At 53.7% G+C, this 18,344-nt stretch overlaps 11 protein-coding genes across 11 annotated transcripts; 3 read left to right on the top strand and 8 right to left on the bottom strand.

Moving 5' to 3' along the window:
- Positions 1 to 317: 317 nt before the first annotated feature.
- On the bottom strand, positions 318 to 863 carry NUU61_001915 (uncharacterized protein; the record flags this gene model as incomplete). Its single annotated transcript, XM_056652497.1, has 1 exon — positions 318 to 863. One exon carries the CDS (start codon positions 861 to 863, stop codon positions 318 to 320), a length of 546 nt encoding a protein of 181 aa, XP_056513564.1.
- Positions 864 to 1,357: 494 nt separating this feature from the next.
- Positions 1,358 to 2,223, bottom strand: NUU61_001914 (putative neutral amino acid permease; the record flags this gene model as incomplete). The annotated part of the gene is made up of 3 exons (XM_056652496.1): positions 1,358 to 1,591; positions 1,677 to 1,951; positions 2,199 to 2,223. The coding sequence occupies 3 exons, from the start codon at positions 2,221 to 2,223 to the stop codon at positions 1,358 to 1,360; spliced, it is 534 nt and encodes a 177-aa protein (XP_056513563.1).
- A 63-nt stretch (positions 2,224 to 2,286) lies between these two features.
- On the top strand, positions 2,287 to 2,673 carry NUU61_001913 (uncharacterized protein; the record flags this gene model as incomplete). The annotated part of the gene is made up of 1 exon (XM_056652495.1): positions 2,287 to 2,673. The coding sequence occupies one exon, from the start codon at positions 2,287 to 2,289 to the stop codon at positions 2,671 to 2,673; it is 387 nt and encodes a 128-aa protein (XP_056513562.1).
- A 1,357-nt stretch (positions 2,674 to 4,030) lies between these two features.
- On the bottom strand, positions 4,031 to 5,135 carry NUU61_001912 (polysaccharide deacetylase family protein; the record flags this gene model as incomplete). The annotated part of the gene is made up of 4 exons (XM_056652494.1): positions 4,031 to 4,169; positions 4,227 to 4,631; positions 4,704 to 4,980; positions 5,030 to 5,135. The coding sequence occupies 4 exons, from the start codon at positions 5,133 to 5,135 to the stop codon at positions 4,031 to 4,033; spliced, it is 927 nt and encodes a 308-aa protein (XP_056513561.1).
- A 425-nt stretch (positions 5,136 to 5,560) lies between these two features.
- Positions 5,561 to 7,265, top strand: NUU61_001911 (putative amidase; the record flags this gene model as incomplete). Its single annotated transcript, XM_056652493.1, has 3 exons — positions 5,561 to 5,589; positions 5,652 to 6,274; positions 6,334 to 7,265. The coding sequence occupies 3 exons, from the start codon at positions 5,561 to 5,563 to the stop codon at positions 7,263 to 7,265; spliced, it is 1,584 nt and encodes a 527-aa protein (XP_056513560.1).
- A 140-nt stretch (positions 7,266 to 7,405) lies between these two features.
- On the bottom strand, positions 7,406 to 8,323 carry NUU61_001910 (SDR family NAD(P)-dependent oxidoreductase; the record flags this gene model as incomplete). The annotated part of the gene is made up of 3 exons (XM_056652492.1): positions 7,406 to 7,701; positions 7,760 to 8,215; positions 8,269 to 8,323. The coding sequence occupies 3 exons, from the start codon at positions 8,321 to 8,323 to the stop codon at positions 7,406 to 7,408; spliced, it is 807 nt and encodes a 268-aa protein (XP_056513559.1).
- A 189-nt stretch (positions 8,324 to 8,512) lies between these two features.
- On the top strand, positions 8,513 to 11,356 carry NUU61_001909 (C2H2-type zinc finger protein; the record flags this gene model as incomplete). Its single annotated transcript, XM_056652491.1, has 6 exons — positions 8,513 to 8,630; positions 8,703 to 9,083; positions 9,157 to 9,447; positions 9,507 to 10,521; positions 10,581 to 10,996; positions 11,136 to 11,356. The coding sequence occupies 6 exons, from the start codon at positions 8,513 to 8,515 to the stop codon at positions 11,354 to 11,356; spliced, it is 2,442 nt and encodes an 813-aa protein (XP_056513558.1).
- A 376-nt stretch (positions 11,357 to 11,732) lies between these two features.
- cat2 (bifunctional catalase-peroxidase Cat2) lies at positions 11,733 to 13,973 on the bottom strand (the record flags this gene model as incomplete). Its single annotated transcript, XM_056652490.1, has 1 exon — positions 11,733 to 13,973. The coding sequence occupies one exon, from the start codon at positions 13,971 to 13,973 to the stop codon at positions 11,733 to 11,735; it is 2,241 nt and encodes a 746-aa protein (XP_056513557.1).
- A 327-nt stretch (positions 13,974 to 14,300) lies between these two features.
- Positions 14,301 to 14,729, bottom strand: NUU61_001907 (uncharacterized protein; the record flags this gene model as incomplete). Its single annotated transcript, XM_056652489.1, has 1 exon — positions 14,301 to 14,729. One exon carries the CDS (start codon positions 14,727 to 14,729, stop codon positions 14,301 to 14,303), a length of 429 nt encoding a protein of 142 aa, XP_056513556.1.
- A 480-nt stretch (positions 14,730 to 15,209) lies between these two features.
- On the bottom strand, positions 15,210 to 15,941 carry NUU61_001906 (DEAD/DEAH box helicase family protein; the record flags this gene model as incomplete). The annotated part of the gene is made up of 2 exons (XM_056652488.1): positions 15,210 to 15,716; positions 15,783 to 15,941. 2 exons carry the CDS (start codon positions 15,939 to 15,941, stop codon positions 15,210 to 15,212), a joined length of 666 nt encoding a protein of 221 aa, XP_056513555.1.
- Positions 15,942 to 16,161: 220 nt separating this feature from the next.
- Positions 16,162 to 17,816, bottom strand: NUU61_001905 (uncharacterized protein; the record flags this gene model as incomplete). The annotated part of the gene is made up of 4 exons (XM_056652487.1): positions 16,162 to 16,774; positions 17,041 to 17,211; positions 17,308 to 17,399; positions 17,463 to 17,816. 4 exons carry the CDS (start codon positions 17,814 to 17,816, stop codon positions 16,162 to 16,164), a joined length of 1,230 nt encoding a protein of 409 aa, XP_056513554.1.
- Positions 17,817 to 18,344: the final 528 nt, after the last annotated feature.

Below are 18,344 nucleotides of genomic sequence, written 5' to 3'. Positions count from 1 at the left end.
CTGGACTGGGTTGGTCACAAAGGTATATTATACCAGCATCTCGATTCTAGTAACATTAAGATATAGGGACCGCTCAATCACACTCGAAGAACTTGAGCAGTCCCTTTATATGCGACATTGTATGTCGACAAATCCGCGGGCAATGGCAACGCGATAGTAATACGGGGCTAATCCAGCAGCCCCGAGACAAAAGTGTCGGACAAGTAATCAAAGGAGGTATCCGAAGATTCGGAAGTCGGAAGGAAGTGAGAATAGGAAGAGAGAGAAAAAAAGAAAAAGAAAAAAGAAATCGTCGTAGTTGGCTCGGTATTTCGAATTCAAAAAGCAGGCTCTTCCCTGCGTCGTGCCGTCAGACTGCGAATAATAGTCAAGACGCAGAGAACAGCAGCAGACAGAACAAAAAAGCTCGGCGGGAGAGGCATGATGGGCGAAGCGAGGAATTCGTCGTCAGAACCGTCACCATGCTCTTCTTCACCCCCGAAAAAGGGTAGGTTGGGTGCCAGTTGCCGCATCCGCGTGCTGATCGCCGCCGGGCGATCCATGCCGGACATTGATCGCGACCCGGGGACGAGGCCCGCTTCTCGGAAGGCGGTTAGTTTCTCGGAGTCGTTGAGGATGCTTTCCAGGTAGTCTTTCCATGACTGGGACGGGCGTGGTGCGCGGCTCGGATGCATATCCCGGTGCAGGGAGGAGACGGGTGTGATCCATGACGCGGTGTTGTGGTCATCGGGTGACGATGTTGATGGTGTGTGAGCGAGCGCGTCATTTCCGCGGTTGGGAAGTGCGCCTGGCACTGGGATTGCGGCGGCGGTGACATTTAGTGTGAGCAAAAGAAAGAGACATATTGTTGAGAGAGGCGACATAGTGTGTGGTGATAACGAGGGATCGACAAGGTTCACAATCCTGGAGAGAAGGGAGGTGGAATACATATATATCCATGGATATACGTATTATTATATTGCTGGGAAGGAGAAGGGGAGAGAGAAAGAGGGAAAGAACCGAACGTTGCAACCATCAAATGGAAAAGGGCAAAACTGAAGAAGACGAACAGAAGACGCACGTGGTGAAGCTGAAGCGTCGGATTCGGAGCCACTTTAGGGTTTTGCTTGGCGCAATTTATGCAACGCTCAACTTGGTGGATTGCATGGATATCAGCCAGTCATTCTGACACGAGAGTACGCTACTGCAAACACTAGGGGAATAGGGAAGATAAAACTCGGTACGATATTTCAATGGTCAAGCCCTAAGCTGCGAGCTATACTTCATAGCTGAGGCTGACCCTGGACCCACTCGCGCAAAAAATGAGACGCAAAGAGTTCTGCAAGGAAATGAATTGGAGGGGGAACCACTCAAGCTTTTACGGCCCGCTATTATCGGCACATGCACCGCATACAGGACCATCCGGAGGGAATGAATTCCCGGTGCGGTAGGGGCCGTGGGGGAGGAGCCACAACCAGCCCAGCAGGCTAGTAGCCAGCGGGGCACAGCACAGGCTTCCGACGAGAGCTAAGACATAATTGAAGATGGGGATAGCGCACGCTAAAATGAATGAGATCGCAGCCATCCCGACCGTACATCCGAGCCACGTGCCCTAGTGCACGACCGTGTGGGCTTGCAAGTGTCGCGAGTTGCAGAGGATCCGCACGAGGAGGTATTTTGCTGCAACGTGCACGTACAGACCATCCGCTGATCACCAGCCCCGGGAGTGCGATCCCGTACGTGACTCGCTTGACTGTTGTGCCGGCACTGCCGATCGCGCGGTATCCAAGGTCAAAGTCGTCCGTCTGGGGTGCAGCAGCTGGACGGTCTCTCGTAATGACGCCGATATGCGAGAAACTTACGCACCTATCTCTCCCCGGTTTCTTCCACTCGAACTGGCAGATCTTTGTCCGGGCTAAGGCTCGAATCTGGGGTTTTCGGCGCGATGCCACTGGCAGCTGCCGCTCGGGTTCTCCACCGAATATTGAACTGATAACGCTAGACTGTCAACGCCGGGTGGAGAAGGGGTGATTGCGATGCGAGAGTTGGGGTAGCACCCTCCAAGGGGAAGTTGGAGTTGATGTTGATACTTGAAAGTACGTTTGTGGTGAATCCGAGAGCTCTTATCATCCATGACAAACATTTCAGTGATCGAAATATCAAAATTGTGAAACCCGAGCTGATATGCGGCTCGTCAGTGTGCAAACTTGGTATACTACTAAGATTAGCCAACGTTTCAGACATGATAGAACCTCTTCGCACTCCAAAAAAGTCAAGAATCGATACAGCTGGTCCGAATCGAACGGGATGTACCTGATCTCCGGCGCGTCGGCCGGCGCTGCAATAGTGTTACTGGAAACATATTACAGTCTGTCCCTACTAGTCTCAAAACGCGTCCACTCGCCCCAGACCTTTTCCTACAGGAACGGCATAAGACGCATCAAGATGATCCGCGTTCTTAGGATCGTGCAGGCGTCGCACCCAGTCCCAATACGGAATCATGGTAACAATATACCCGGCGCCGTTAATGACTCCCACCGTATCCTCCAGATTCACGGAATCCCTAACCGCTCGCGCTGTGCCTCCTCAGAGTCCACGAGCTGCATAGTCGAGAACGTAGTTGCTTCAGTTGGGCCGTACGTATTCCAAAGACGCTTAGGCGGGCCCCCGGACTCTAACACGGTCCTGGAATGAGAATGCAGAAACGATGAATGTATCCAAAGAGCGCGGAGCTCACATAATCAGATATATGAGGGCGAATAGATCGAGCAGGATATTCAGTCATGTTATCTCCTCTGGGACAGTGAGTTTGGCATATATTCTAGCCACTGACCATCGTGCAGTTTATGAAGAAGGCTCCTGCGTTTTGCGGTGACTAGAATGTTTAGACACCACACTGTGTTTCCCCATCGAGAGAAGCTCAGGTGGATGAGTCTGGCAAGTGTAGACAAAGATCGGGGCCTGGGTGAAGATAATATGGACTTTAACCAATAAGTAGTATTTCTGGTGCGGATTCTAGCGCACTATAACGGAAGCGAACGTTGCACAACATATCCTACGTGAGGTTGACAAGAAGCTAGGGCTCCCAAGACAACTTTGCGATCCTCCATTGGGCACATACTCTTCCCTTTCTGGGTTATGACAGTAGAAAGACAAAACTTTATGAAAGTCTCCGTCATAGATTTGCGCTGTCAAAAACCTTGAAAAATAGAATAAAAAGAGACAGGGAGAAGAAATAAATTCCACGAAAGAAGAAAAGAAGGAGAATATAAAGAAACAAACAGACTAGTACTTCTCGGGATTGGTATATTAAGTGAATAATAAAGCCTTTTGATTGAATAAGAAGATCAAAGATAGATAGATCGTAGGCCTATAAAATCTAGCTGTGAGGTTCTGACTCGATAGTAGGCCTCCTAAAGCCGCCTGAGCGAAGCGTGGCCAAGCGGCTTGTGTTATATCATTTTTACCGACACCAGCTGACAAGGGAAATGAGTATGTCTGCCGACAACAGCCAACTTGGGAAGTGATTTGCCTTAAAGTGGTTGCCTTCAAGGGGCGTGATAGCGCGATTTGGATCCCTCACTGGGCGGGCCGACCCGAGACCGTTGCTGAGTGAGTTGGCCCTCGAGACGTAGAATGTCCGTGTGGATAGTTTGGTGTGTAGCTAAGTTTCTGGGAAGAGAGAAAGGGGGAGAGATAGTATCTAGTCGCCAGGGAAGACAAAGGAAGAGATGGTTGCTTTGTCCAAACCGGATCATGTTGAAGCAGACCCCGAGTCAGGTCAAGATTAAGATCACAGGATTACATGGATCTCATCCTTCGCAAATCCCGAATACTAGCGTGACCAGTAATCTTACTGTTCAGGAATAATCGGCATGGAGAAGCGGCAAGGCGAGGCCTATGTTGGGGTAACTGTAGGAATTTGGAGTAGATGGCCATGGGGTAAACAGCTATACATAGAGCTACGCAAGATAAAACAAGGCTGATAAGATATATGCAATACCTAAACAATGTAATTGGACTACTGTAATGTGACAGTGCTTCGGCACTTTCATTTGTGCAGCATTGCCCCGGCCTTGGCCGGCATCAGAGCCCCAGCCGGCGGGGCATTCTTCTTCTTGAACTCATCACATACTTGCTCCATCGTCACGAACTCGACTCCGTCATATTTCAGGAAATGTTCAATGAGTCTGTTTGGAGTCAGCTCGGTGAGGAAATATCAAGATATTCATCACTTAAAAACATACCGCTCGTGCATCAGCAGCACATGAGGTCTGCCAGAGACATCTGGATGAATGGTAATCGGAAAAACAAACTCGTCATACTCGCGGTAAAAGTAGTCAAAGTGGTCGCGCCAGATATCCTCGACGTCGCGCGCATTGACGAAGCCGTGGCTGTTCGCTGCCTTCTTGATGAACATCATGGGCGGCAGGTCATCAATATACCAGTTGGACGGGATCTCAACCAACCCCGTTTGCGGGCCGTGCTGAAGCGGCTTCATCCATTCTTCTGCCTTCTTGCTGTAGTCTATCTTGGTCCAGCTGTCACCGGTGCGCAGGTAGTATGCCTGGCAATCTTCGTGGCTCATGCTGTGGTCATACTCGATGCCATAGTCCAGGAGGAGCTGGGCACCTTCCTGGCTGGTTTCCCACCTGAATACTTCCATCAGAATATAGCTCAAAAATACGAGAAACCTTGACGCAACAATCGAAATGTAATCTCACCAAGGCGCAACACTGCCGCGCGGTGGCTTTCCAGCAAACTCGGTCAGCATCCGATAGGTCTTGTCGAGCACATCCCGCTGCTGCTCGATGCTCATATCTGTTGGGTTCTCGTGCGAGTACCCGTGCAAACCGATTTCGTGCCCTGCATCGCGCACCGCCGCCATGTCCTCAGGGAAGGACTCGAGCGAGTGACCAGGGATGAACCATGTCGTCTTGATCTTGTACTTGTCAAAGAGCTTAAGCAGACGTCTCGTTCCCAGCGTTCCCGCCCAGACTCCTGAATACCGATCAGAATCGAAAGCACACCAATGCATCGTGCAACTTACCGCGGCTAATATCGTTCGTGGAATCTTCGCCGCCGTACGAACCGAGCCAGCCGGCCACGGCATCGACGTCGACCCCGTAGGTGATGAGAACTCGCTTCGGGGCCATGTTGTATGTTGTGTGGGGTCAATGGAGAGGAGAACTGCAGAGCGCGATTTTTGTAACCTGCGGGGGAGAGCCGATAACTGATAAGCCCCGCCCATGCTTGTCGGAGCCGACGGGGTCGCTGCACCTTTTGACTCCGAAACACAACACCCTGGGGGATTTCCACTGCTTCGTTGCACAGCAGAAGCTCCTTCTCCATGATTCAAGCCCTGAATCAGGGCATCTCCAAGTGAGCTCGCGCCATACGGCCCGTTTATCTCCAATTTCGGTGGGGGCCCGTTTGGGGTCAGTCGGCAATTTCTCATGGCGCTCGCCAACGACTTTAGGTAACGCGCCCCAGTCGCATCGCTTGTCGGAGACGCCGACGATGGCGGGCACTCATAAACGGCTGTGCCCCGGCAGACCACAACATCCACTGCCATCCCACCATGTCGGTCCTCTTCACGAGCATTTCGGAGTGCGTCTGCCCAACCCTGAAATTTGTATAGACGAGCCAGCTGATCTTGATTTCCTTGATAGTGACAATCCTGTCAAGCTGGATGATGCCCAGTCACTGCTGAAGCCGCTCGGCCTCACGATTGACCCGGCCGAAACCGAGGATTTTCACACTCTTCTAGCAGCCGTACATGACTGTGCAGAGACCGTGTCTGCGCTCCCAGACTATCAGCCTAAGTCTGATCATATCCGATATCCGCGTGAGAATGTGCGACGACCAGGCGCAGATGAACAGGTGCTTGGACAAGCCTGGGCTCATCGGTTTCTGGTTCGCGGGAACCCTAATGGAGGGCCGCTGGCTGGCAAGTCGGTTAGCCTCAAAGACGTGATTGCGGTCGCAGGCGTGCCACAGCTACAGGGGAGCGATATCATCCCATCATGGACTCCTACTGCCGACGCTACGGTGGTGACTCGGCTGTTGGAAGCCGGGGCGAATATTGAGGGCACGTCGACGTGTGAGAATCTCTGTCATTCCACTTCATCATACACCAGTGCCCAGGGGACAATAGAGAATCCGCATGCTCCCGGATATTCTGCTGGTGGAAGTACATCGGGAGGTGCTGCCTTGGTGGCAGCGGGAATGGTGGATATCACGATTGGTGGTGATCAAGGGGGTAGCATCCGAGTGCCGGCTGCCCTGTGTGGATGTGAGAATTCCCTTGTTGTTGTGCATTGGTGTTTCGGTTCAGCCCTAACAAATATGCAGGTGTTGGACTCAAGCCTACATATGGACGAGTTCCATTCACAGGTATCTCTAGCGGAGATGCCATCAATGATCACACCGGTCCGCTGACCAGAACAACACTGGATGCTGCAACATGTCTGGATGTTGTTAGTGGCTACGACGGGATCGATGACCGGTCTGTGGGCAGCCCGAAGCCTGGATCAACGAGCTTTGCAGCCACGCTGAAGCAAAGTCCAGAAAGACTCGATGGGGTAAAGATTGGGATCCTAACTGAGGGGTTTGAACACAACGCAGTGGATGAAGCTGTGAAACAAGTGGTTCTGACCGCCGTGAAGAAATTTAAAGACCTCGGCGCCACCATCGAAGAAGTATCTCTTCCAGATCACTTGCATGGACCTGCCATTTGGACCATCCAGCAGCGAATCGCGGGTGCACAGACTCTGCTGGGTCAGAACACCGGGAGGAGAGGACTTTACATGACTGAGATGGAGCATGCACGCCTCCCCTGGACGGACGCGGGCTTCCAGCAAGCCTTCCCATCGACGAAGAACGTCATTATCAATGGGTTGTACTTGGCATCACGCTTCCCAGGCCTTTATGGCAAGACTGCGAATATTGGGCGCCAATTGAGCGACAAGTATGAGATTCTTTTTGAAAAATACGACGTGCTGGTTATGCCGACCACTCCAGTCGTTGCCCCGAAACATGGCCAACGAGGCCTTCCCTTGGAGTCGCTCAGGCCCAGTATGGGCCTTACGATCAACACTGCTATCTTCAATGTGACCGGCCATCCGGCCATATCGATTCCGGTGGGGTTTGCTCCGGCCAAGGAAGATGGTCAGGTGGAACTCCCTGTGGGTATGCAGATCGTTGGAGGATTGTGGCAGGAGGCAAAGATATTACGTGCTAGTCATGCGTGGGAAACACATGTTGACTGGAGGAAGTTGCATTAATTGAAATGACGAGTTTTGAGCGAGAATTAGTTTGCATGGAGAGTCAGGATTTTCTGCATAAATATTTTACTTGGTTCGTTTCTTCTCGTTATACTTCATAAAAAGATCATCGCTGTCATACCTACTTCAACTATATATTGCTATACCGTGACATACCCCCCGTCCACCACCATCACATGGCCCTGGACAAAAGATGCTTGGGTTGAACACAGGAACAGTGCCGCATCTGCCACTTCGGCAGGCTGGCCCATCCTCTTCATGGGTGCTATCTCCGCTGCGGGGGTAATGGTCTCCCGGACAGCAGGGTTCTCCATGATCATCGGGGTTTCGATAACACCCGGGCAGACACAGTTCACCCGAATGCCATCCTTGGAGTAGTCAACTGCATCGGCACGGGTCATCCCAATGACAGCGGCCTTGGATGCACAATAGGACGCTGTTCCGCGTTATTAGTATCTGCCACTGTATAGTGAAAAGAGACATAGGAAGCTCACGAGCAGTTGGTCGGCTCACAATGCCCAGCTGACTGGCGATATTTACCACTGCGCCCCGCTGAGCGGGGCGTTTGGGATCATGGCTGCAAAGCGCATCCTGCTTGACCATCTGTTTCAGCTCAGCTCGCGAAGAGAGCCAGCAGCCCCGATAGTTGACGCCATTCACACGGTCGAATTCCTCGATACCAGTCTCGGCCGAACGTAAAGATTGACCGAGTATGCCGGCGCAGTTAACTGCGTAGTCCACCCGACCGAATTTCTTGACGACTGCGCCAATAAATGACTCGGCGAAGTGGTCGTCGGCCACATTACCGGCCTGGGCAAATATCTGTACGCCCGGGTGAGCCGCATTAATGGCTTCCTGGGTCCGCTGCAGGGTTGAACCATTTAGATCTGTGATTGCGATCCTTTGGCATCCTGCGGCCGCAAATGCCCTAGCAACTGCTGCTCCGATTCCTGCGGAGAACGTCAATCATCATGAGCTGGCTCAACACCATATCCTAACTTACCAGTCCCGCCAGCACCAGTGACAACAGCTACCCCAGGAAAAAGAGTCACTGACATGGTAACGGATGTGGACGTCAACAAGCAGAGGCACGGTAGATAAAAGATAAGCGATAAGCACTCGGGCCGACGTTTCCGGCGTTGGAGAAAAGAAATTGGAGTTAGCCGGATGAAGTGAGAACCCACTTCCCTTTTGCCTCGACTTTCTCCAAGCTACTTTCTCCATCAAGCTATCCCCCAAATGCCTTGATGCCGTCCCCATCACCCCAGATGCAGCGGGGCGCCCGTGGAGGAAAGGCGCGCGTCTGCATCCATTGCGGCCGCAATTTTCGCCGCACAGAACACCTCGAGCGCCACGTGCGAACCCGTAAGGCGCCTTCCCGCCTGGACTTCGGCTTCGGTCGCAACGGCCAAGAAATACTGACCTGATGATGTGCAGACACCAAGGAAAAGCCGTTTATTTGTTTCTGTGGGGCGTCGTTTACTCGACGGGATCTGCTGAAGCGCCACACACGCTTGGCTCATCAGGATGGTCTCACGTCGCCCAATTCTCAGCCCGAGTCGACGCAAGGAGAACTCTCGGCCACGCATCCGCCTGCGCCGCCCGCAGCCATCCCGCAGTACGCTGCACCACCCCAGCCTGCTGGGTCAATCCCAGGACCTGTGTCCCAGTGGGCTGGGACATCGCATGCACCGTATTTAGAACAAAGCCACCCTGCTAGCATGCTCCCTGCCGATGCCCCGAATCCAGCATTGGAGGCCCACCCGGGCGTGGTGCATGATCCGGACATGCTCCAAGCGGCGCAACTGCTTCTTCCTGGTGATTATCGCGCAAACCTTCCGTCCTCCCTATTGTATTCGATTTTGTGGACCTCAGCTAACCCTTAACTTAGCTCAACCATTGCCTTATCTGCCGGAGGAACTCAACCTCAACCATTTCCAGGAATTCACGCATTTCCTGGACTCGATTGGCCTGCAGGCTGAATGGCTTCCTGGCGAAGCCGACATCACACAAACCCAAGACCTCGGGCTTGACGATGTTCGCGGGCGACGTCAATCGATTCAGGAGCCGGCAAGGTCTCGACAGACCCCCGGTGAGGGATCGCGCGGAGACTCGCCATTCAGATCTTGGCTACCGTCCGTGCCACGGCGCGATCAGAGCTTAGGAACCATTTCTGATAGCGGTAGGATTTTGATCGGACCGTCCTGGCTATTTATGCTTGCTCATACTGACTTGTCCCAGAGCCACCCCAGATGGCCAAAAGACCTTCTAGGTTCAATGTCACCGAAGACCAACGGTTCCGGCTTGCGGCATCTCTCGAGGAATTCCGCAATGTGATTCCTGATTTCGTACTGCCGACCCGTCATACTCTGACACGGTATCTCACTTCATACTTTGAAGGGTTTCATCCGCATCTTCCTTTTCTACACATTCCTACTTTTCGTATCAACGAGCACACTCCGGAATTAATTCTGGGAATCATGACAATTGGGGCCCAGTACAGGTTCGAGCACCGCAATGCCGAACGGATCTTTTATGTGTCCAAGGCAATTCTGTTCGAGCGGATGTCGAGGGAATCGCGCTCCCCGGTCAAACCGACCTACGCTCAAACACCCTTGGGAGTGCCTCCCTACCATAATTTCGATTCACAGTCCCAGGGTGCAAGTGAGGCTACTATCCTTTGGAGACAGGTGGAAGTCATCCGTTGCCTCCTCGTCCTCATGGGCTATGCCACCTGGGAGCGAGCCGGGCTGGTCCAGGAGGCATTCCATCTGCAAGGCTTGTTGGTCCGGCATCTCCGTGAGTCTGGGCTGACAGAAGATGCGCGAGGCTCTGATCCGGCCTCGCTTGATTGGCATGAATGGGCGGACCAGGAGTGTGTGCGGCGTACCAAGCTGATCTCGTTCTGCTTCATCCATATCCACAGCATTGCGTACAATGCCTACCCCTCTCTTCGCAGTAGCGAGATCCATCTACGGCTCCCCTGCTCTACTAAAGAGTGGACGGCCGGTAGTGCTGTCGAGTGGGAGGCTGCTCAGCGTGACCGGGGTCCCCAGCAGCTGTTCTTCCAAGATGCTTTGACTCTTCTCTTGCAGAAGTCCCGGTCGGCCGTGCCGTTGGACCCTATTCCTGCGCCACTAGGAAACTATATCCTTCTTCATGGCCTTCTCCAACGAATCCACATGGTGAGTGAACTGTCACTGCCAAACGGAAATCACTCCACTACCCTGCCCACGGAGGAGCTGAACAAACTCGAGTAAGTAGCCTCTGATATTTTGCATCTTTTTGAAATTTTCTAACCATGATGTTCACCAGACGAGCACTGCGTTCCTGGACCTCCGTCTGGCAACAAGCCCCAGAATCAAGTCTCGACCCACACAACGCCAACGGCCCCATTCCATTCACATCTAGTTCGCTTTTGGGTCTTGCATACGTGCGGCTATCCTTGAATCTGGGCCCATACAGGCGTCTCGAGACCCGCGATCCAAATTGTATAGCGACCGCCCTGCGCCGCTCTCCGCGCCCAGAAAGAAGCTACCGCCTCATCCCGGCGCTCATCTACTCCGCCCATGCGCTAAGTATCCCAGTGCGTTTGGGGATTGACCACATCGCGCGCAGCCAGGCCTTCTTCTGGAGCGTGCGCCACTCGATCGCCAGTCTGGAGTGTGCGGTGCTGCTCAGCAAATGGCTGTTCACGCTAGCTGAGGCCGGTGCCGACCAGGCCTTGAGTGGTATGTTTCCTTTAGCCTGCATTTGGAGGATTTTCAGCACATTCCCACCCTTTCATAGAAGGAAGATAAACTGTCCCCGATGAATTGGAAAATAATGGGAAAAAAGAGAAAATCGCTAACATTCGATCTTCCTTCACAGAAAACGAAAGCCGCATTCTGCGCTGGACACACTGCATCGTCGAAGAGGCTTACTCATCCATCGATCTCGACGACGATGCCGAGGCTCCCTCGCCCCAACAGCCGGGCGCGCTGGGCATGGCCGTGCTGAAGTTGTGGGCTCGACTCTTCCGCAAGAACACGCAGTGGCCGTTTATCAATGTTCTCGGGCAGAGCCTGGAGCAGTATATGGCGATGATGTGATTTTTTGTATATCAGTGGATCTGGGATCTGTGCTTCCTGTAATTATGGACTGGGATGGATTAGATTTGTTTCAGCGCAGGGCGTGGCTATAGTCATAGTTATTTATTTTTCTAGTTGGGGAGACCTTTTAATGTATCATTTTACGTTCACTCGTATCTGGGACGTTATTCCAATAATTATGTGTCTAATTGAGACTTACTATTTCTACGCCTTACATCTCTGGCTTGTTAGAACCACTAGGGATTTTAAAGATTGAAAGTGTTATGTCGCACTTGCATTGGATACATCAAAGTATGTGAGCGGCTATGGGAAGACATTAAACAAAATACAGCGAGAGAAAAGTCGATAAACTCAAGAGGTCAGGCTCTGCCAGCATTCACAGTCGAGCCCGGCCCGCAGCCGGTGAACGCGGGAGATCAAAGCGATCAAGGTTCATAACCTTATCCCAAGCCGCGACAAAGTCCCTCACGAACTTGTCCTGGCCATCCGAGCTACCATACAACTCGGCGAGAGCGCGCAGCTCAGCCTGGGAGCCGAAGACCAGATCGGCACGGGTGCCCGTCCACTTCCGGGCCCCGGTCTTGCGATCAACGCCCTCGAAAAGCTCCTGGTCAGCAGTGCTGGGCTTCCAGACGATGTTCATGTCAAGCAGGTTGACAAAGAAGTCGTTGGAGAGCACGCCGGGACGCTGAGTGAAGACGCCGAGCGCGGAGCCATCGAAGTTGGTGTTGAGGACGCGCAGGCCGCCCAGCAGGACGGTCAGCTCGGGCGCCGAGAGCGTGAGCTGGTGGGCGCGGTCGACAAGGAACTGCTCGGTGCGCACGCGCCAGGTCGACTTGCCGTAGTTGCGGAAGCCGTCGACGGCGGGCTTCAGGTAGCTGAAGGAGTCGACGTCCGTCTGCTCTTGCGAGGCGTCGGTGCGACCTGGCGTGAAGGGGACCGGCACGCCGGCGGCTTTCTCCAGGGCGGCGCTGCCGGCGAGCACGATCAGGTCGGCCAGTGAGACCTTCTTTCCGCTCTTTTGGGAGCTGTTGAAGCGCTGCTGGATGCCCTCCAGTGTACTCAGCACCTCGCGCAGCTGCGCGGGGTTGTTCACCTCCCAGTCCTTCTGGGGAGCGAGGCGGATGCGCGCGCCGTTGGCGCCGCCGCGCTTGTCGCCGCCGCGGAATGTGGATGCAGATGCCCAGGCAGTCGAGACGAACTTGGTCGGGTCGACGCCAGAGGCCAGGATCTCTTTCTTCAGGGCGGCGATGTCGTCGTTGTCGATCAGCGGGTAGTTGCGAGCCGGGACCGGGTCCTCCCAAAGCAGTTCCTCGCTCGGGACCTCAGGGCCCAGCCAGCGTGAGCGCGGGCCCATGTCACGGTGCAGCAGCTTGAACCAAGCGCGCGAGAACGCATCGGCAAACTGGTTGGGGTTAGCCAGGAAACGGCGCGAGATCTTCTCGTAGGTCGGGTCGAAGCGCAGAGCCAGATCGGTAGTCAGCATCTGCGGACGGTGTGTCTTGTTGGCGTCGTACGCATCGGGGATAATCTTGTCGGCGTTCTTGGCCACCCACTGGTTGGCACCGGCCGGACTCTTGGTCAACTCCCAGTCGAACTTGAACAGGTATTCGAGGAAGTCCAAGCTCCACTTGGTAGGCGTCTTGGTCCAGGTCACTTCCAGTCCACTGGTGATAGTATCAGGACCCTTGCCAGAGTTGTACCCGTTGGACCATCCCAGACCCTGGTGCTCGAGGCCGGCGGCTTCGGGTTCGCTGCCGACCTTGTCACCGGGTCCAGCTCCGTGCGTCTTCCCGAAGCTGTGACCACCAGCAATCAGTGCAACCGTCTCTTCGTCGTTCATTGCCATGCGGCCGAACGTAATGCGGATATCTCGAGCCGCGGCGACGGGGTCGGGGTTGCCGTCGGGACCCTCGGGATTCACATAGATGAGACCCATGTGGGAGGCACCGAGCGGCTCCTCGGGGTCGCGAGTGCGGATGTCACTCTGTTGCTGCTTCTGGTTCTCGAACTCGGCAGCGTAGCGAACATCGTTCCCACTTGGGAACCAACTGGTCTCGCCACCCCAGTACACGGACTCATCGGCCTCCCAGGTGTCAGGCCGGCCACCAGCAAAACCAAACGTCTTGAAACCCATGGACTCCAGAGCGACATTACCCGTGAGCAAGAACAGGTCAGCCCACGATATCTGGTTGCCATACTTCTGCTTGATGGGCCACAACAGGCGGCGAGCCTTGTCAAGACTAGCGTTGTCAGGCCAGCTGTTCAGCGGCGCGAAGCGCTGCTGACCCTGACCACCGCCGCCGCGGCCATCAAACACCCGGTAGGTACCTGCACTGTGCCAGGCCATACGGATGAACAGACCGCCATAGTGCCCGAAGTCGGCAGGCCACCAGTCCTGCGAGTCGGTCATCAGGGCATGGAGGTCCTTCTTGAGGCCATAATAATCTAGGGACTTGAATGCCGCCGCATAGTCAAAATCGGCGCTCTGGGGGTTGGTTGCGTCACTATGCTGGCGCAGGATATTCAACCGCAGCTGGTTGGGCCACCAGTCTGGGTTTCTTGTGCCGGCGCCAGCAACATTGGCGGGCTTGCGATGGACGGGACATTCACTCATGGTTGCCGTGGAGTGGCGAAATTAAAGAGAAAAAAGAATTTAGACGGTTGCAGGCAGCTTGGGGGGTTATTGGGCCCTTTAAATAAGGCCATGGCGGCACTGGCGAATAACACGGCGAGTATTATTCTTCGGCACGATGTCAGTGGAGCGAAAAGGCCGAACGGCCAAGAGAAAAAAGCGGGGTGCGGGGAAGCTTCAATTACGCAGCTGCTTAGTCGGCAGACTCCGGCCAGACTGCTGACTCGTTTCCCTCGGAAAACCCCGGTGACTAAGAAAACTCGTGTCCATGTCGATTTAGATCTGCTTAGAAATTGCTTCAATTCGCCCTCAGTCCAGGTCAATCAAGTCCCCAATCACCAACATCTTTTTCTCCTCGACCTTCTCTTCCTCGACTTTCAGGAGCCTCCGAGGGATCAGCCTCTGGTCCACCTGCTGCATCGCCTGTTGAACGCCTTCCTCATCCGCAGTGCTGGCATTGGCCAGGAGATTCAGCGCCCGGTCAATCTTTCGAACCCCTCCTCTGGCAAATGCATTCCATCTGTTCTGGGCCTCCAATTCACGCGGCTGTCTCTGTAGTTGACGAGGCTGTCCCTCCAATCGACGAGGCGTTCGGATGGGGGGATCGGTGTTCAATTCCAACAGACGAGGAGATTCAGGAAGAATAGGCTTAGGAGTAGTAGATTCAGCCGCCGCGAGATCTGCTGCACTTGCAGGGCAGTGGCATCGGTGGTCATGAGCGGGATGGCATTTCTGCATGCAATTGGCGCCGCAGCAAGGATACCTGTAGGCGCCGACTCTCTTGCACACCACCCAGTCATGGTGGAATCTGTGGGGTTCCACCAGGTCAGAATACACCCTCGACATTCAAAAATTGAGGTATTTGGTCCTTACCCGTGACCCTGGATCGAGCAATTATGTCCACACGGAAGCTCCTGTCGGCATGGAAGGGTGCAGCCTCCCTTAATATCCTTCCAGTAGGCCACATCTAGCGGTGTGGACAAGCCCAATTAGCATCCAGTCTTCACACAAAGAACAATGTATCTCCGTATACATACCTTCGATCATCGTCCGTTTCTGATGTGTCTGGCAAGTGATGGGCAACGCCTTCCCGAGCCGGGGGCTGTTAGATGGCGCAGACATAATGTTCACCACTTTTTCCCACAGAGGACTAGCCAAGCTGACACTGTTTGCACAGACTCGACTGTCCACGGTAAGGAAACCAATCCCCTCGGTCTCCTATGCATGACTTCGGACAAGGGAAAGAAGAATAATGCCATTCTCATCGCCCTGATAGGAATCAACGGTGGCCACGTTCACAAAGCTACGGGTCAAATGCTGATGGGTCTTGACCATCTTGAGAATCTTCTTTTTTTGACCTTGATAGAATGTCAAAATGGTGATTTTGCGGTCCGAGATGCCGTTCATCACGAGATAGGCGTAAAACTCCGTCACCATGGATGCTTCGAACTCATTAAACTTGGAGGCGAGGTTTTCATTGTCCTCGAGAAAGTTGTGGGTCATGAAAAACAGTCGAACATCTCCCATTCCAGAAACTGGAGGCCGCTTGTGAACCGAGCGGTGGTCAAGCAAATTTCCATAAATGGGTGTCAGGAGTGCTCTAATCTCGGGCGCCATTCGTCGCTGTTCTTGCAGCTTGGTAAATGTCATGTTGTTCGTAATAAGACGCTCGAACATGGAGATGTCAAGGTGGAACGGCGGGCCTGCCAGCTCATGCACAGCACACTGGCCCTTTAGCTGTTGGTGGTCCCCGATGAATATCAACTACTGCAGAGATTCAAAGCAGGCGACGGTGACAGGTGTTTCGATGGCTTGAGCCGTCTCTTCAATCACCACGACTTGAGGGTTCAGGCTGGCGACAAGACCTCGGTACTTGCTCAGACCCGTCGTGGTCATTCCGACGACTTTGGCACCTTGCAGGATGGTGGAATCCCTGCTCCAGTTTCCCATCTTAAACATTTTGCAGCAATCCTGATACAGCTGCGCGGTCTGGCGGGTTTATAGTCAGAATCTCCACCAACCGGTGACGCAAGAAGCTGTAGACAAGTCCGCGAGGTTTCGGTGGAATCACGCACAAGTCGGCATTCTGGAGGTACATCTGAGCCGTAGCCTCCAACTCTGGACTGATGGCCTGGGCATGCAGACTCTCTGCAGGGGCAAGCCACTTGCCTCAGAGACCCTCCCAAGTATCCTCATCCAGTCCTTGCTGGGCCTCGGGTTGCCTCAGCTGCTCGTACTCCAGATCGATTTCGTCCTCTACGAAGTTGGGACTGGAAAAGTCCGCTTCGAATTGCCTCAGTCGGCCTCCCAACCACAGGGACATTGGACTCTCATACTTTCCTGACTTCAGACCCAGCCAGCCTTTGTCTTCGGCTTGCAGAGAGTCGCATTGTTCCTGAGTTAGGAGACCAGATCTGAGGAAGGACGAGCTCTCGATCGGGCCCTTATCCTCCATCCCACTGAAGGCATCAAGAATGCCAACGATCCAATTGACCAGATCCTGATGTTGCTGCTTGTTGGCCAGCGGGACTCCACCTTTCACCCACCTTCCCTGTTCGTTTCTCACAGAGAAGAGCCTGCGCTGGCGAATGTCCACATCGGTGCTTCGCCTACCCAACCGGATGTAGTTGGGCTCAAACTGCGCGACGTGGTTGAGGAATTGGTCCAATGCATGGTTCGTCTGCGCAGCGACGATGATTGGAGGGTCACCTGGCCTCATGTTTGAGAGAGCAGGACCTTGAGGGCAGCAACCGACACGAAGGTCTTGCCTGTCCCCGGCAGGCCTTGAACAATAGCCAGTCTCTTTGTCAACATTTGTCTCAGAGCGGCCCACTGGAAACTGTCCATGCCTTCCATTGGGGCCTCAGGCCATGCCCCAAAATATCGACGAAGGCGTTGCCAAATGGTCGGAGGTCCCTGATAGTATCGGCAGCGACAGACTCCGGGAAATCTATCGCTTAATCCAAGCGGCAAATGTTGTTTCTCAGAGGGAAACTAAAACGATGTCAATGATTATACTAGCAGATGAATGGGCTGTGCAAGTGCTGACCTTTCAGTAGACAGCTTCTGCAGCGCCGTCATCGTATGTCTGTGGGCCTCGTAATATTCCGACCGTGCCTCGACCATAATCCATTCTTTCTGTGGATCGAAGCAGATGTCCTCTAAGTTGGCAAAAAAGATGTCGATTTCGGGAGGGTCTCTGTTGACCTTGTCCAGCGGCCTTGCAGCCACGACAGCGACCACGCATTTGGTTGAAAAGGTATCCTCGGCAGGCGACAACGCCACAACCGAGCCTTCAAGAAGCCGATTGGATTACTTCCAGATAATTTTCTTGCCGGCACGTCTGGTTGAAAACCGAAGGGTGAAGGCCTGGCCTCGAGTTGCCAAAGTAGCCCCCACAATGTATACCTGTTCCCACCATGTCAATATCAAGGTCAAATAGAAAGTAGTGTTTAATTATGGTTCATTTACCTTCTCATAGACAGACAAGTCTTTCGTGTCCTTCCTCTGAGGGACATTTCGAACATGGGCCACGGCATCTCTCAGCGGCGCCACGCTATCCTCTCTCACCAGCGTGTAGTGAGTCCGCAGGTAGGTTTGGACTGATGGCCATGGGGTGGATATGTGGTTTGGGGCAAGGTGTACTTCATCACTCGGGGGATCATCCCCCAGGATCTCATCGGCTGAAGGAAGTTCGGGTTTCAAGGTCCAGTCCTCTTTCGTGTCCGGAGTTTCCGGGTCACGAAAGAATTGTTGGATGGCATGATTGACCTGGGCCCTTCTGCTGCGTGAGCCCGACATGACGACGAGACACTTGCAGTTCATGCGAGAGGGGAGGGGAATAGATCTGGTACGATGTTCTTAACAATGTTAAGATGGGAGCACGCTCGGGAGATAAAGCAATGCGAGAAAAAATCCCAAAAGATGCAACAGAGATATGAGTACAGAAGAGGAAGAGTCGGCAAATGAAAACAAATTCACGTCCACGATTTTCTTCCGTGGGGAGCTTTCTGTTTCTCTATAGAACGGGGCCCGTACTGTCGTATTGTGCCTACTGCATATTTAATACGCCCCGTCAAACAAAACCAGAGGGCCCTATCCTCCATAGTCAGTAGATTGCCTAAATTCATTCTCCTGTTGCTTCAAGGGAACCAGGCAACGCCCCCGAAGAACTTGTCGAAGTAGACCGAGAAGCCCCCAGGGCACCGAAGGGGCAAGTGGGCCGCCAAGCCGCGGGAATCTCTCCAGGTCCGCAACGTCGGCCCTTGCGCCTTCGCGAACAATTTTCATCTCGGTGCTGGACTCGTTGTTCATGCTGGACTGAGACAATTGCGCCGGCCGAATACCATTTGC

The sequence above is a fragment of the Penicillium alfredii genome, assembly GCF_028826965.1.
Source record: "Penicillium alfredii strain IBT 34128 chromosome Unknown utg000004l_segment0_segment0, whole genome shotgun sequence".
NCBI lineage: Eukaryota > Fungi > Ascomycota > Eurotiomycetes > Eurotiales > Aspergillaceae > Penicillium > Penicillium alfredii.
Note: the sequence above shows the minus strand (reverse complement) of the source record. Positions and strands in the feature narration are given on the sequence as shown.